Raw genomic sequence first — 18,104 nt, 5'->3', positions numbered from 1 at the left:
AGTGTTCCCTTTCTTCTTTGCATCTCACTCAACCTGATTCTGTGCTTCCCACTTTATAATCCTGGGGATGGGATGGAGAGCACTGACGGTTTAGCTTGGGAAACTTCAAAATAGCTTATGGTCCGGCCAGAACTTCTTTTCAAATTTTACCTAGAACCTCTGAAACATTGTTAACAGTTCTGCTTCATTGTTTTAAAATTCTGATCATCAGATAACAAAATCATGAATAATAAAAGTAAATATAAGTAATTCTAAAAATTAATCCTATGTAAATAATTAAATCACAGAGGGACGCACAGGAAATCCCTTCCGTTCAGAAACCCGGCCACTTTCACAAGTTTAGCAAAAGGGTTTGCTTAGTTTTTCTTCAGATTAAAAAAATGAAGATGATAATTTGGATAATTTAATAACTTCAATTTGATCCTGAAAGAGTTGGACCAGTCTAGCTGAATCCTTCTCCCTCCTGAGAGGCTGTGGGGTATCTTGAAATGGTGTGCACCTTTCCTGTCCTCCTCCTTATTCTGACATGTGCATGTTTGCCTAAGGTGCATAGGATCGCTTGGTCTGCTTCAAACATCTACACAAATATCATCCCCAATTATTTCGCAGCTTCTGTTTTTTCGTGTTTTATGATTAATAAGTATTTTGTGGAAACTGTGGAATTACTGCATTCCTTACTAAACTTTAAGTTCATTTTTGTCAGTGTAGTTGCAAGGTTTCTTGTTTTACCCAATGGTCTATGATCATCATCGTCATTATTCTGATATTCTGTTGGTTGGACATGTGGCCAGCACAAGCCCCGTAGACTCACTCTGTGTCTTCTTGACATTTCTCCATTGTTCTGAGCACTTTCTTTCCATCTGGCAGAATGCGTTAACTCATCTTGAAGGCTCCAGCCCTGAATTCAGCCATCACTCTGATAAATACTCATTGTCTTCGTAAAGAACAGGATTTAGAAGTCAAGATCGAGATGCTGGATGTATTCATTGCTGTTCAGGTGTCACTATTTCACATCCTTTCATTGGACAGAGTTAGAGGAAAGAAAGTTTTCTATGTCAGTGTGTCTTAGCCTATTTCATGCTGCTCAAACTGCAGGCCCTGAACTACCACAGACTGGACCATTTATATGAATAGATATTTGGCTCATGGTTGTGGCAGCTGGAAAGTCCAAGGTCAAGGAACCAGCTTCTGGAAAGGGCCTTCTTGCTGTGTCATCACATGGTGAAGGGCAAAGAGATGGGGGAGAGACAGAGAAGAAGCAGGCGAAGCCCATTCCTAGGTAATAGCATTAGTCCATTCGTGGGGGTGAACCCGTGTTGGTGGGATTCCTTCTTATTAGGCCCCAACACTGTTACACTGGAAATTAGCTTTCCAGCACATGCTTTTTGGAGGACACATTCAGCCATAGCACAGCCTATAAATAGAAATCTACCTACCATGTATGTATTGCCCCCCCATGACTTATCTATGAATATCATGAGTTCACACAAACAGATACCTCCATTTCCAATCCAATAGCATGTTTTATTCGAGGTTAATCCTTTTTTATATTTATCACTATGATAGTGAGAAACCTATACCTATTTGACCCATTCCCCTCTCTTCTAGTCTACCCCCCTTTTCTGAATCTGGCCCTTTCTCCTCCGGCTACAAGGGCTGTGTCTGCCCACTCTTGACAGCCCTCCAGAGCCCACCTTTCTTACCCTGCGTGGGCAACAGGCCTTTTAGAACACAATCTGCAGTCTCACTCAACAACGTTTAAGAGCTCTTACTTCCTTATCACAATATCAACCACCTGCTGCTTCTAGACATCTGAATTTTTGAAATTCTAAATGATATCAAAAATTTCATCTTCATCTTCATTCATTTATTTATTTATCTTAATTCTTTTTTTTTTTGGGGGGGGTGTTGGGAATCAAACCCAGGCAAGCACAATACCAACTGATCTATATCCTCAGCCCTTATGTGTTTATTTTAAAGGTATAGATTATTTCTCTGAACTTTTTTTTCAACTTTATTTTATTTATTTATTTTTATGTGGCACTGAGGATCAAACCCAGTGCTTCACACATGCTAGGCAAGAGCTCTGCCACTGAGCCAAGACCCTAGCCTTTATATTTATATGGTGGGTTTTTAATTCTAATATAGTCAAATTCATCAGCCTTCCAAATGGATTTAATGTTTGTTTTTTTGCTTTTAGATCCTTAATTCAATAAGAAATTCTATTTCTTTTCAGATTTTTTATTTCTTCTTTTTAGATATATATGACAGTGGAATGCATTTTGACATGTACACATTAGACATACATGAAGTACAACTTATTCTAATTAGGATCCAATTCTTATGGTGGTACATGATGTGGAGTTACACTGGTCCTGTATTCATGTGTAGACATAGGAAAGTTATGTCCAATTCATTCTACTGTCTTTCCTCTTCCTGTCCCCACAACCTTCATTTCCCTCTGTTTATTCCACTGAACTACCCACCCTTCCTTGTTGTGTGTTAGCTTCTATGTATCAGAGAGAACATTTGGCCTTTGGGTTTTGGGGATTGGTTTATTTCACTTAGCATGATAATCTTCAGATCCACCCCTTTACCAGCAAATGTCAAAGTCATTCTTCTTTATACCACATTTTCTTTTTCCATTCATCTGTTGAAGGGCACCTAGGTTGGTTCCATAGCTTAGCTATTGTGAATGGAGCTGCTAAAAGCATTGATGTGACTGTGTCATTGCAGTATGCTGATTTTAAGTCCTTTGGGCATAGACTGAGGAGTGGGATACCTGGGTCGAATGGTGGTTCCATTCTAGATTTTCTGAGGAATCTCCACACTGCTTTCCAGAGTGGTTGCACCAATTTGCAGTCCCACCAACAATGTGTGAGTGTACCTTTAAGAAATTCCATTTTTGTTTGCCATGAAATACTGCTCTGACTTTTCCCAATAGGCTAATTAGGTGTCTCTGCCCCACTCATTGACAAGTGTATCATTCCCCCTAGTAGTTTGTAATGCCACCTCTGTCAAATATCAGTTTTGTTTAGTTATTTACTTACATAGTCATAGAGTGGTAGAATATGTATAACATAAAATTTGGTATTTTGCTCTTTTTAAGTGTACAACTCCTTGGCATGAATTATATTTACAATGTTATGCATCCATCCCTACTCTTTATTTCCAAATCTTTTCTATCATCCCAAACAGAAACTGTACTCACTAAACAATAATTCCAGACTTCCCCTCCCTTAGCATCCAACCTAGCTTCCAACTTTAGGAATCTGCCATTAGAGACATTCCATATCATTGGAACCATACAACCGTTCAACATTCACTTAGTAGAATGTCTCAGAGTTTCATCCATACAACACATACGAGAATTCCATTTTTTAAATTGTAATAAAGTATGCACAATATGTTTTTGCCTGTAAGTGTGCAGTTCAGAGTCATTAAGTGCAGTCACATGCAACAACCACCATCTGTGTGCAGATCCTTTTCATTATCTCAAACAGAAATTTTGTACCCATTAAATAAAAACTTCCCCTTCCTCCCTTTGAGCAGCTGCCAACAACTATCACCTTCTCTATGAATTTGATCTATTCCAGCACTCTACTATAAATTGAACCTTGCAACATTTACCCTTTCATGTCTGGCTAGGTTTACTTAGCCTATTCTCTTCCAAAGGTTATCCACACGTTGCATGTGTCAGAATTTCATTCTTTTTCAAGGCTAACACTTCACTATATTTATATGTCACATTTAATTTGTCCATTAATCTGTTGATGGACGTGTTTTCCTCCTTTTGGTTATTATGAATAATGCTACTAGGAAGCTTCATGTTACAAATATCTGTTCAAGTATCTGTTGTTGACTCTTTTGAAAGTATAATCAGAAGTGGAATTGGATCATGGGACAATCCCATGTTATTCTTTTTCGTACCATTACAAATAGAACTAACTTACTTTTAAATTAAATTTAAATTGGAGGTCCTCATCATCTTCCTGATCTTAGAAGAAAAGCTTTCAGTCTTTCACCCTCAGGTGTGAACTTAGCTGTGGGTTTTTCATATATGGCCTTTTTAGTGTTGAGCTAGTTTGCCTCTATTCCCGATTATTGAGTGTTTTATAATGAAATAGTGTCAAAAATTTCTACTTAAGTTGAGATAAACATGAGTGTTTCCCTTGGTTTTCTCGATAAGATGTATTATATGGATCAATTTTCATATGTTGAACTGTCCTAATGTTCCAGGAATAAATGTCTCTTGTTTGTGGTGTGTAGTTGCTTAAAAATGCTACTTAATTCACTTTGATTATGTGGTTGAGAATATTTACATCAGTATTCATAAGATATGTTGGTCTATGGTTTTCTTTTCTTTGGTATCTTTGTCTGGCTTTGGTATCAAGAATTAGTTAAGAAGTGCTTCCTCCTATGTAATTTTTTGGAAGAAATCAAGAAAGGTTATTGTGAATTTTTAAAAAATATTTATTTTTTTAAAGTTGTAGTTGAGCACAATACCTTTATTTTATTTATTTATATGTGATGCTGAGGATCAAACCCAGGGCCTTGCATGTGCGAGGCGAGTGCTCTACCGATGAGCCACCACCCCGCCCCCAACCCCGAGTTGTTATTCGTACGTATGGTAGAGTTTTCCATTGAAGTCACTTTGTTCTAGGAGTTTGTTGGGAGTTTTTGATTCAATCTTCTTATTCTATTCAGAATTTCTATTTATTTGTGATTCTAGGTAGGTTTTCTGTTTCTGGGATCTGTCAGTTTTATCTGGAGTATCTGACTTGGTGGATAATTGCTCATTATACTCGCTGATAATCCTTTTTTTTTCTGTTATTGATGTCCCAACTTCCATTTCTGGTTTTAGTTATTTGAGCCTCTCCCCTTTATTTATCAACAATATTTATCTTTATGAAGAACTAAAATTTAGTTTTGTTATTTGTATCTATCTTATCTCTGCACTTGTCTTTATTATTTCCTTCCTTTTGATAGCTTTGGGTTTAGTTTGTCCTTGTTTTCCAAGTTGCTGAGTTAGGCTCTCTTTTGTTAAAATGTAAACCTTCTCTCTCTCTCTCTCTCTCTCTCTCTCTCTCTCTCTCTCTCCCCCCCCCCCCGCCCTGCTGGCACTGCTTTCCTTGTGTGCTGTGAGTGCTGCTCTGCTGAGTTTGGTTCTCCCCAAAGTAGTTTATCCTTTTCCTGTGATTTGTTCTTTCATCCATTATTTATTTGCAATGAACATATTTGCAAGTCAGTTTCAAAGACTGTTTTAAAGCCCAGAATAGGGCCTGGAAACTATATATCATGGAGAATTTTCTTTCTGTTGTGTACCCATTAATCTGGAATTAACATTCATCTTTGAAATCCCATAGAAAATAAAAGTGGAAATACAAATGAAAATTATAATACTGGACTTTTACATGTGCACTTTCACTAGAGATTTTCACCATTTCAAGTGGGTGTGAGTACCTTAGCCAGAAGAACTCTAACTCTTAGCGTTTACTTTAGGACAGGTGTAATGGCATCAAACTCTCTCTACTTTTAATTCTGGGGATGTCTTAGTTTCTTCCTCATTTTTGAAGGACAATTTGGTTGTAAATAGGATTCTAAACTAGTTCTGTGTCTTTCAGCTCTTTACATATAGCATCTCATTGACTTCTAAGAAATTCATCGCTCTTGTTATGGAGGATCTATTGTAGAGAGGGAGTTACTTTTCTCTTGCTGTTCTCAATATTCTGTCTTTGTGTTGTTGTGTGTTTTTAACAGCTTGATTATAACATGTCTCTGTGTGGATGTCTCTGGGATTTTTTCCTACTCTAAGTTTGTTAAGCTTCTTGAATTTGCATATTCAAGTCTTCAAATTTGAAAGATTTCAATTATTATTTCTTCAAATGCATTCTCTTCCCCTATCTCTCCCTCTTCTTCTTCTGTAATTCCAACAATGAATATATTTGTCCTTTGTTCTGTTCAGTTATTGTTTTGTACTGCTCCAAAGTTTCCATTTTTTTCCTTTTTATACTTTCTATGACTTTGTTGGTATTCTCATGTTGCTCATGTATTGTTTTTCTGATTGCCGTTAGGGTTTTTTTTCATGTTTTCCTTTGTTCTTTGAGCTTCAAATAATAGTTAAAACTTTTTGATGTTACCAATAAGATCAGTTCTGCTACCTCTGGTTTGAGAGGAGAGATTTGGAATTGGGCTGCTCTTCTAAAACTGTGCCAGGATGGGGAAAGGGGAATGAAAATAAATAAAAAATGTCATGGGATTTCCTACTATTTTAAATGTGACTTTTTCCTCACTTGGCTGTTCACTTGATTGCTGTAAACTTTCGTTTTAGAGCTCTCATAAGGCCACTTGAGTCAACTTTTGGTTGCTTTTTGATGTCTCTGTCAGGGAGACAGAGTCTTGGAGCTTCCTTATCTGCCACTTTGATGATATCCTTTCCATCATTTCTGTTTATGACTGAATTATATTTCACTGTATGTATATACCATATTTTTTTTTAGCCATTGGTGAAAATGGGAATTATCTCCACCTTTTGGCTGTTGTGAATATGATGTTCTAATAAACATTAGTGTACAAATATCTGTTCAAGTCCCTACTTTCACTTCTTTTGGGTATAGGAAGAATCTATATGGCTAATCAACATTTGGCAGGATGGTCAAGGATTTGGTAATGAGGAGGTTTGAGGAAATAGAATGTAGTTGGAAGTTTCTGAATAGGCATAAAAATGAGAATATATTTGTCTTTCATTGAAAGCTTCCCCAGGACTAATTTTCAGAGGAAAATTGTAATAGTTCAGTAAGGTGATCTGCTTTGTGGATATCAGTCAGCCTCCTTCCCCAGAGAGAAGTCAGTGCCCAGTGGGCCCATGTATAGAGTGACCATGGTGGCAGGGATGAAGATTATAAATGGACACGCCAAAAGAGATATCCACTCACCAAGGTCAATGTGACTGCAGCCACTGCTGGGCACCTTAACTGCCAAGAACTGAGACCAGTACTGGAGCCTCCAATAAGGCAACGTGTCTCGTGGTGTTCAGTCAGGTACCTCATGGGAGTTTAATCATGTGGGACATTTCCTTTATGTAAAGGACAGAATGTTGCTCTTATTGGAATAGATCCCTACTCTGTGGCTTGCCCTGCCCACAATCTTCTGCCAAAACTTCCCTCCCTAGATTTATCCTGTGTAACATCACTTTTGAGTGAGGAATTAATTCCATATCCTAGAAAGCAGGGCATCGTCTCTTTCTAGGTATTCTAACTTGTGTTCATAGGTTTCAAATCATCGTTGCTCACCTTCACTTTATATCCATCTTCTGCTTCTGATTATTGCCTTGTGATTATCCAACTCCTGCAACAGTTCTGAAGAATACACTCTGAAAACACTGTTTAACCAGCTCACACAATTAGATAAATTTAATTGCTTGTAACAAATTCCTTGGGTATGTTTCTATGTATTGTGTGTATCTAGCTGTCTACATATCTACCCAACTATACCACTTAGTGATCTGCTTCATGAATTGAAACTTAGAAATTATAGCTATTTTTGGTCATTTAAATTTGGACATTTGAGTGTGTGGGTATATTTGAATCTTTTTGTGGATTTGATTTTTTTCCTTATAACTGATTTTTTTCATATGTTTATTGGCTCTTTGGGTATTCTTCTATGGGAAGTATTTGTCTAATTCTGCCTATGCATTTTTTGAAGTATTTAATTTTAAAATTTTATTTTATATTTCATAGTAACAGGTAATTTTTCTGGGGTGACGTTATATCACTTTTAACTTAGGTGCATACATGTACTTGTGCATAACACACACACACATACACATCTGCATCTGCACATTCCCTGAGACCTATATCATGGCAACCTTTGATGGTCTCTTCAATTCTTTCCTTACTACACTTTTGCTTTTTGCAGAGTGTCCTGTGAAAAGAGACAGAGATGAAAAGTTCAGACTTTGACTTCTTTCACTCAGAAAAATCCCTTTGAAATGCACCAGGTTGTAATGTGTATCTGGAGTTCATTCCCATTATCACAGAGTGTATTACCCACCTACCTTTTGTAGGAAGTTTGGGTTGTTTCCAGATTTGGGAGATTATAAGGAGAACTTCTATAAATAAATATTCACGTACAAGTTTTTATGCAAGCATAAATTTATATTTTCTAAGGTAAATAACGAGTTGTGGGATTGTGGGGTAACATGCAAGTGAAGGTTTAACTTTTAAGAAGTCAAAAAATATTTCTTTGTCTGGATGCACCACAGTTTATTTATCCATTCACTTATTACGGGCATCTTGTTTGGTCCAAGCTATTATATTAAACATAGTTTGGACCTATGACATTTTCAACTTATGTTGGATTTATTTCTGTGTTGTGTTTTTATTTCCAAATTTCACTTGTTTGTAGCTGCCATATGAGATAGTGATGGACTTCTACATATTATCCTTTTATCATGTAAATTTTGTATAACCACTTATTAATTCTAGGAAGTTTTTTGTTGCTACTTTTGGATTTTCTACAAAATCATTTCATCTGCGAACAAAAACAGTCTTATTTCTTCTTTTTAGTTGTCTTATTGTGTTTGCTGGGGCTTTCAGTACAATGTTGGAAATCTATGATGGAAGGGGACATTCCTGTTCCTGATCTTAATGGAAAAACTTTGAGTTCCTCATCACTAAGTGTGATGCTAGTTGTATGTTGTTTTTTTTCTTGCAGAGTTAAAAAGTCAAGTTGAGGAAGTTGAATTACTGATAGTTTTGGTCTTGAATGGTATTAGATTTTATCAAATTATTTTTTTGTATCTATTGATATGATAACATGATTTTTTTCTTCTTTAACCTGTTAAAATGATGAATTTTAATTGATTTCTGAATGTTCATTCAGCCTTGCATACCTGACATAAATTCCACTTGGTAGTGGTGTATAATTCTTCTCTTTCATTGCGGGATTCAATTTTGTTGAGGGTTTTTGCATCTATGTTAATGAGAGATGTTGGTTTGGACTTTTCTTTCCTTGTAATGTCTTTGTCTAGTTTGGGTATTGGGATAATCCTGGACTCACAGAATAAGGAAGTATTTTTTTTTCTGTTTCCAGCTTCCAAAAGAGAAGATACATAATTGGTTAATTTCTCCTTAAAAGTTTGGTAGATAGGCTAGGGTTGTGGCTCAGTGGTAGAATGCTAGCCTAGCACATGCAAGGCCCTGGGTTCCATCCTCAGCACCACATAAAAATAAAGGTATTGTGTTCAACTACAATTAAAAAATAAATGTGTTTTTTAAAAAGCTTGGTAGAATTCACTGGTGAACTTTTCTGGATCTGTGCTTTTTACTTGGAAGTAATTTAATTATTGATTTAATTTCTTTAATAGATGTAGGCCTCTTCAGAATGTCTAATTCTTCTGTGAGTTTTGGCAGAACACGTCTATCAAGGAATTAGTCTATTTCATATTGTCAGCATAGAGTTGTTCAGAGCATTGGATTATTGTCCACTCAATGCCCATGGGATCTGTAATGATGGTTCCCTATTTCATTTCTGATATTAAATTGTATTCTCTCTCTTTTTCTTTTCTTAAAATTTTTTTAGATGTATATGGGCACAATACATTAATTTTATTTAGTTAGTTTTATGTGGTACCAAGGATCGAACCCAGGGCCTCACACATGCTAGGCAAGCGCTCTACCACTGAGCCACAGACCCAGTCCTCTTTTTAACTTTTTGGCTTGGCTACAGGTTTACTGAGTTTGTGAATCTTTTCAAAGAACAAGCAATCGGTTTTCTTCATGGATTTCTAATCTTCAATGATATTGAATTCTGTTTTAATTATCACTTCTGTTTTTCTGTGTACTTGAATTTAATTTGCTGGTCTTTCCTTAGTTTCCTAAGATGCAGATTTAGATGACTGACTGTGGGTGTTTCTTCCTTTCCAATATCTACATTCAAGGCTTTATATTTCCTCTGAACACTGCTTCCACTGTCATCCAGAAACTTTGGTAAGTTTTTTTTTTTTTGTCGTTGTTGTTGTTATTCAGAGTATACATATTTTTAAAAATTTCCTTAAGATTTCTTCTTTAACCCATATGTTATTTAATCCTATTTAGGATTTCCCCAGCTTTTTTTTTAATTGATTTGTAATGTAATCACATTGTGGGCTGGGGTTGTGGCTCAGTGGTAGAGCACTTGTCTAGCATGCATGAGACACTGGGTTCAATTCTCAGCACCACATATAAATAACTAAAATAAAGGTCCATTGACAACTAAAACATATTTTTAAAAATTTACTAAGATGTGTTTTATGGCCGAGAGTATAGTCTGTCTTGGTGACTGTTCCACGTGACCTGAGAAGAATGTGTCTTCTGCTGTACTCTGTAGATGTCCATTGTGACCATTATATCCGGTTGAATTTAACTGTGTCTTTCCTGATTTGATGCCTGCTGGCCTGTCTGTCTGCTAGATGGATACTGAAATTTATAGCTATAACTATTGGATGCATCTATCTCTTCTTGCATCTCTTATCGGTTTTTGCCTTGTACACTTTAATGTGTTTTTTTGGTTAAGTTCATGCACAATAAGGGTTATTATATCATCTCATAGAATTACCCCCTTTACAATTGCGAAATTCCTATCACTATCCCCAGTAGATTTCCTTCCTCTGAGGTCGCTTCTTCTGAAATTAATAGTTATTCCTGCTTTCTTTTGATTAGTATTATTTTGCCATATCTTTCTCCATTCCTTCACTTTTAATCTACATGTGTCTTCATATTTAAAATAGATTACTTATAGAAAACATATGGTTGAATCCTGATTTTTTGATCCATGCTGATAATTTGTACATTTAGGTCATTGATATTCAAAGTGCTGATTGATATAGTTGGATTACTATCTATTATACTTGCTACTGTTTTCTCTTTGTTGCTATTGTTCTTTTTTTAATGTTAGGTTGATTTATAAGCACTGCTCTGGGCAGTTACAGTTTGTTTACAACAAGAAGTTATCTAATTCTAACATACTGTACACGGCAATTAGAAGTTGTCATGGCAAGAGAAAACCACAGCTGGCCTGCTGTGGCCAGCACAAAAACCAGGGAACAGTAGGGGAAATGCAAATGGAGAGGGGGCTTGTTTATTATAAAAGAAAAAAGGAATAACTCCTTAGGAATCTTAAGAAAGGAATATTCTGCACTGGGAGGAAAGACACTAGGATACAACATTACAAGTATTTTCACTCCAGCCCTGTCCCCAACTCCTCCAAGAGGAGAGTGGAAAGAGATGGTTGAAGCAGACAATTTTGAAAAATTAGACTTAGAAATCCTACAAATTTGATTAAAATCTAAACTTCTGTTTTGCTTTTAAAAAATTTAATGTATCAAAAGGCCTGCTTTAGTGACATGCTAGTTTCACCAAAAAATAACCCAATGCCTTCTGCAGGAAGGCTCTCATGTGGGCCAGCCAACGCGCTCCCAGAAACCCATGGGCTATTGTTCTTTTTTCCCTTTTTGAACTACTTTTCATGTTATTTTAAATTAGCCAGATTGAAAGGAAATGAGGAAGTATTTTGTTTGTATACATTGCAAGCAGACTTAATTTAATTAAAATGTATTTCCATCACTGTTAGAATTTTAATTTTATTGAATCTTTGTCTATTAACCAATATAATTATTTTTTACATTACTTGAAGAGTTATTAATTCTTATAATTTTGAAAAAAGCATGTAATTTGCCTTTTTATTATTTTTGTCCCTTCAATTCAGATCATAGATTCTGCTCATCTTCCAGTTCATACACCAACAATAAAGACAAAGAAATATCACACTAGCATCCTCTTTCCTCCTAAGGTACTTGACCTAGTTATAAGCTTATTAGGGTTCTGTAAATAAGGAGAATACGTTGTTTTTGCTCTGTTATTGCCCTGGCATTTACTCATAGTAATTTTTTTGGGGGGGAGGGGGAACTGGGGGATTGAACTCAGGATCACTGGGCCACTGAGCCATATTCCCAGCCCTATTTTGTATTTTTATTTAGACATGAAGTCTCACTGAGTTGCTTAGCACCTCACTGTTGCTGAGGCTAGCTTTAAACTCTTGATCCTCCCACCTCAGCCTCCTGAGCTGCTGGAATTACAGGCATGTGCCACAGTGCCCTGCTCATAGTAATTTTAAATGACAAAAATACTCAAAGCATTCCTCTTCATTAATAAGAAACCAGAAGCTGCATCATAAAGGAATAAAGGAAAACTCAGAAATATCATAAAGACTGTTTTCCAAAAGTTGACATAAAATAATATCCAAAATTATGAAACACTGTGAATTTTCAATTAAAATAAGGAATGCTAAAGAATTACCCCATATCACCATTAGTGTTCAGCAACTTATTAATATTCTAAAAAGTGCAATAAGAAATGAAAATAAAAAGACTGACATGAACAATAAAAGATAAAAACTACTTTATAATGTAGTTGATATGATTGTTTGTCCAGAAAACACAGACTCTGGTTTAAAAAACGAAAATTAGATAATTTACATATAAGTTAAATTTCAAAATAATGCAGGTTATCTATATTATATAGTGAAAACCCAGAAAAGAAAAACTAGAAATAATTGGCATATCAACATCAACAGAAACTAATAATAAAAAAAACATGATGAGCTCTCCGTTCTCTCAAAGCTAATGTCTGACTTTAAGGCAGCATCAATGAGAATACCAAAAGTCATTTTTCCTTCCAATTTCTGGCTGAGCATGACAGGTTAAATATGCATAGATTTCTGCTCTGTACCGGCATACATTAAAGAGAGGAAAAAGAGTAGAGAAGTTAACATGATTTTGGAAGTGAAGGGTTGGCAGAGATTAGAAATCTGATTGTCAAGTTAGCAAGATGATGATTATCTCAGGATGAACCCAAGAGAGACTAGTGATTAGAGACCCCAGGACCCTCAGTGCTGAGAAGAGGGGAGCTAGTTGAAGAATGATGTGGGAAGTAGGTAGACCTTTGTATAAAAATAGATATTGCCTCTGGCGGGAACTGTAAATATCCACAATCCAGATGAGGACACAGAGACACAAGTGCAAAAAAATTGCCCCTAATCATTGGAGAGGCCAAATTGGTTATAATTTACATATGGCTAATTTATGCTAATAACATTGATGATACACTTTAATATGCTAATATTATTTATGCTAATTACACATTGCTAATTTATGCAGTGATTTGGGGCTCTGAGGCATGGTCCAGAAATGGGAAATCCATTGTGGATTACCAACTTATAGGTAAATCTGTGAAGATGTTTGAAGTTCTAATTATTAGAGTTTTATTTAGAAATTTCAGAATGGCCTCTTTGGGAACGAGGTATATTCTGGCCTGTTTCACACAAGGTGGAATGTATTGATTCATGGAGTATATTAATATTTATTGAAAATGGAAAATTAAATGCAATTTTTTATAGAAAGGAAAGTTTGAACGTATTTTTTTCTCCAAAGAAGTATAATATAAAACTATTATAAAAATATAATTGTCGTCACTTGCTTCTGCACATAGGTCATTCATACTTAATTCATTGTTAATGGCCAATTTGAAGAATTTATCAATCTATCAAGCACCTTTTCAAATGTTTAGGACAGACCAGCACAAATCAAGTCTAGGTTTTGTTTACTTGGTTCCAAAAAACTTTAATAAACATTAGATTGCACATAATAACGATGATGACGATGACGATGATGATAACAATAATAATAATTTGGACAATTTGGGGGTTCTCTTACTCAATATTTTCCAATTAAGAAATAAGTAGGGGACAAGAATCTGTTTGCTGGTGAGATGAGGCAAGGGCTTCTTTTCTTGGTTTGGAGATATTTTGGTCAGGGTGGGTTTGAAGGAGTCACCTTTTCAAAATCATTTAATCATCATTGTGTGTTTGGCCTCTTTTGTAGAGTAAGACCCACCAGTTTTTCCTCACGTCCTTTACTGCTCCTACCAAGTGTCACCAATGCACGTCTCTGATGGTGGGTTTGATAAGACAGGGCTGTGCTTGTGACGGTAAGACTGCCATGGGAAGGGACACCTGGGTTAGAGCCATTCTGGTTAAACCTAAGTTATTCAGCAGAAGATTTTCTTCTCTGTAAGAAGCACTGCAGTGAACGGATCAGTCTCCTAAAACCTGCTGTGTATTGGAAAGATTGATGGGTGGTCCTTGGAAACAGTTCAGCAGGACCTTTGCACTCTTCAGTCCCCTTAGCTCCGATTCCCTCCTTCTACGTGGACGGCACCCCTTGGATTTGTTCAGTGCGGGCCTGCAGGCAGGGTCACATTTACGAGGAAAATGTACTTAAATACATTTTGTTCTTTTTCACATGGTACGATTGTGAAGGCCAGATTCACTAGCTCATGTGACAAGAAAATTTTGCAATGATTATTCTGGGGCTTTCACAGCCTCATTTTACTCAATTTATTTCCATCCACATTATTGAAGGAAAACAATATACGTTCAGAAATATTAAAAAGTCCATCACTGTGCCACGTAAGCCATTTCATTCCCTATCAGGGAACATACGCTGTCCTTGCTGGTTTTCTTAGCCAGGTATGTCAACAGCTCTCTCAGGGCTTCATAGCTGAGTAAGACTTCCTTCCCCCTGCATGGTGTCAGCAGGCTCCACCTTCCCTGAACCTGCGGTGGCACAATGGATTAGGAGTGGGGAAGTCTGTGCTGGGCTGCAGAAGCAGGCTCTGAGCTGTGCCCCCAGGCATCCAGGGCCCCCAGCACCCTCCTGCTTAGCAGCTGCTAGTGTAACAAGAAAACAATAGATCAGGGAGCTGCCATTACCAAAGCAACCTTGGGACCTGCTACTGCTGCCCCCCTCCCCAAATCCACAAGACGCCAGTGTAGCTGTGGCTCCACGCTGGCAGAGGGAGTGTGTAGCCACAGGAGAAAAACAGGTGCTCTGCATCCTGCATCTTCTGTCCCAGCATGATGCAGTCTCCAACATATGTATGTTCTTAGTGGAATTTTTTTTGTGTTTTTTTTTTTTGGCTGTGCTGGGAATTGAACCCAAGACCCTACACCTGCTAGGCAAGGACTCTGCCCCTGAACTACACCTCCAGCCCTGTTAGTAGGACTTAAATGAGGTCCCACACCTTAGTTGAAAGGCAATCTAGGAAAGACAGCTTTTTGCATTTCAAACTCTACCACAGCAGACAACTGTAATGGCGGGTGAGGGTCTGGAACCATCATATCCACCACAATCGTGTCTCTCTATTTCTTTTAAAAAGCATGTGGGTTCTTGTGTCACACAACCTGTGTCGAAAAAGCTCCAAGAGCTTGTCCAGTGCCTGATCACCAGAAGAAAGACCCCTTCTGTCTAGACCTATGGCACGGTCTGGGGACAGCCTACGAAGGCCATGTTTGGGTAAGTGTCAATAGTTTGGTTTATATGAAGTCTTAGAAAGTTTGCTAATCACCTGTCACTTAGGGAGCACAATTGTCTATATACCAATATAAATATAAATACCTGTGTGTGTGTGTATATATATATATATATATATATACCCATATATATATACACTATATATATACATATATACCAATATAAATGTAAAATATATGCACACACCTATAGATGTATATAGGTATATTTACATATGTATGCATATATAATATGTATTATTTATATACACAATGCAATATAAATTATAGTATATACAATTGAAAAATTTTGTTCCATACTAGGAAAATTATTTCAGAACAAAATGTATCTGTCTCTAGAAAGATAGTTTTAAATGTCTTGAAGTTTTCTCTTTCCTTGTGATGAACATATGGTGAAATTCCTACTAATGGTGTAACTTTGACTTCCAGTCAGGTATCATAAAGTATGAAACGAAAAGCCAACTGCCCTTCTTTAGAAATGTTTAAAATTTGAGTTGAATTTGAAGCAGGTGTTGCCAGATTTGAATATGGTGCTACGTAGAGGCAAAGCTGTAACAATTTAATGAATGACAAGGGTTAAGTGAAATGGCATCAGTTTTATTTTCACAAGAGCAATTCAGTCCTCAAAGGAATAGCTTTGTCTTTAAAAATTGTAATGATGCTACATAGTTCTGTTCTATATCTTTAACAAGTGGCCTATTTGTAACATTTTTTATTCTTTTAATTTTGTATGGGTAGTATTTGATGTTTCCATTTGGATTATTCTTGTCTTTAAAAAAAAAACAATAAACAAAAGATCCCAAAGAAAACAGGAATGAAAAAAGGATGGCAGAGAGCACTGGTTATAGTTTGTGACTTCAAACTCTTCTTCTATGACATAAACGAAGACAGAGACTCAAAACCCAATGCCGTAGTGAGTCAAGTGATTGACATGAGGTGAGCTCCGAAAAGGTGGATATTTTTGTGTCAAATGTCTTTGCATAAAATTGGTTCCTGATATTTTAAAAAATGATATTGTCATTTATGTTAAGTCTTCAGTTTTCTCCATTGCCAAGTGAAATTTACAATGCAAGATTTTTGCCTAAAGTTTGTTATCATTACCTTTTAGGCATGGATTTGAAGAAATATTTATAAAACTTGTTTCAAAGTTTATTTTATTATTACTTGCATGTGTGTGTGAGTGTGTGAGTGTGTCTGTTTGTGTGTGTGTGTGTGCTGTGAGCATGCATGCATGTGTGTGTAGTGGGAAAGGATATAAACCTCAAAGATAGACTTTTTAAAATTAAGGTGTAACATAAAATTATTTTAAAGTGTGCAATCCACTGATTTTGAAGAATATTCTAAAGATTACACAATCATCACAACAGTCTAATTTTAGAGCATCTGTACACACTATAGCAAAAAATCCCCATATTCATTAGAGGCCACCCTTCTGTCTCCCCTGGCCCCAGCCCCTGCCAATCACTAACCTATTTCTCATTTTATCCCTATGGATTTCCCTCTTCTGGACATCTCTTTTGGATGGAATCTTGTAGTGTTCTTCTAAGAATAACATATTTAGGTTCCCCATGTGGCATGAATCAGTGCTTCATTACCTTTTATGATTTATAACCTTTATCAGACTAAGGATGTGAGTTGCTTTCTATTCCTAGTCTGTTGAGTGTTTTTATCTGGAGAAGGTGTTGGGTTTGCTGCATGGTTTCTGTGCCCATTGAGGTGAGCATGTAGGATTTTCCTCCTTTATTCTATTATCATGTGTACCACACTGTTTGGCTTTGTATGTTAAATCAACCTTGCATTCCTGGGATAAATTACACTTGGTCTTGGGTTTGTTTTTGTTTTTTAACACAATAACTTTATTTTATTTATTTATTTTTATTTGGTGCTGAGGATGGAACGCAGGGCTTTGCACATGTAAGGCGAGCGCTCTACCACTGAGCCATAACCCCAGCCCCTGGTCTTGGGTTTTAATCCCTTTAATATGTTACGGGATTTGGATTGCCCAAATTTATTGGAGAGTTTTACATTAACATTCATGCAGAATATTGGTTCTTGTTTTTCTTTTCTTCTGATATATTTGTCTGGTTTCAGTATTAGGATACTACTGGCTCAGAATGAGTTAGAAAGTACTCTCCATTTGGGGGAAGACTTTAAAAATGATTTGAATTAGTTTTTGTCAGCATTTGATATAATTCCCTGGTGAACTCATCTATCTGGTCCTGGGTATTTCTTTATGGTAAGTTTTTTGATTAGTAGTTCAATCTCCATTATTATTATTATTATTATTCTAGAGATTGAACCCAGAGGTGATTAGCCACTGAGCCACATCCCCAGCCTTTTTTATTTTTTTATTTTGAGATAGAGTTTTACTGAGTGGCTTAAGGCCTCCCAAAGTTTCTGAGGCTGACTTTGAACTTGTGAACCTTCTGCCTCAACCATCCGTGCCTCTGGGATTACAGTCGTGTACCACCCCATCTGGCTTTGTTTTTCTGATTAATAGTTCAATCTCCTATTAGTTATAAGCTTGTTTAGAATTTCTTTATCTTCTTGAATCAATTTCAGTATTTGTACCTACCTAGGAATTTTTTCATTTCATTTAGATGATCTAATTTGTTGTTCACAGTATTCCCTTGTACTTCTTAGAATTTCTGAAAAGTCAGCAGTAATGTCCTCTTTTTAATTTCTGATAGCAATTT

General features: G+C 36.4%; 1 protein-coding gene across 7 annotated transcripts in view; it reads left to right on the top strand.

The window, feature by feature from the left end:
• LOC308631672 (serine/threonine-protein kinase MRCK alpha-like) overlaps positions 1-18,104 on the top strand; it is a 99,229-nt gene that overhangs the window by 56,976 nt on the left and 24,149 nt on the right. For 6 of the 7 annotated variants that reach the window (XM_081263039.1, XM_081263042.1, XM_081263044.1 and 3 more), the window contains 4 exons: positions 11,746-11,829; positions 13,919-14,024; positions 15,255-15,391; positions 16,205-16,344. In XM_081263039.1, the coding sequence (XP_081119165.1) occupies positions 11,746-11,829; positions 13,919-14,024; positions 15,255-15,391; positions 16,205-16,344 (467 nt within the window). Of the gene's footprint in view, positions 1-11,745; positions 11,830-13,918; positions 14,025-15,254; positions 15,392-16,146; positions 16,345-18,104 lie in introns of those variants that run through there. The other variant, XM_081263045.1, reaches the window with a different exon arrangement.

The sequence above is a fragment of the Spermophilus citellus genome, assembly GCF_964194105.1.
Source record: "Spermophilus citellus genome assembly, chromosome: 12".
Taxonomy (NCBI): Eukaryota; Metazoa; Chordata; class Mammalia; order Rodentia; family Sciuridae; genus Spermophilus; species Spermophilus citellus.
Note: the sequence above shows the minus strand (reverse complement) of the source record. Positions and strands in the feature narration are given on the sequence as shown.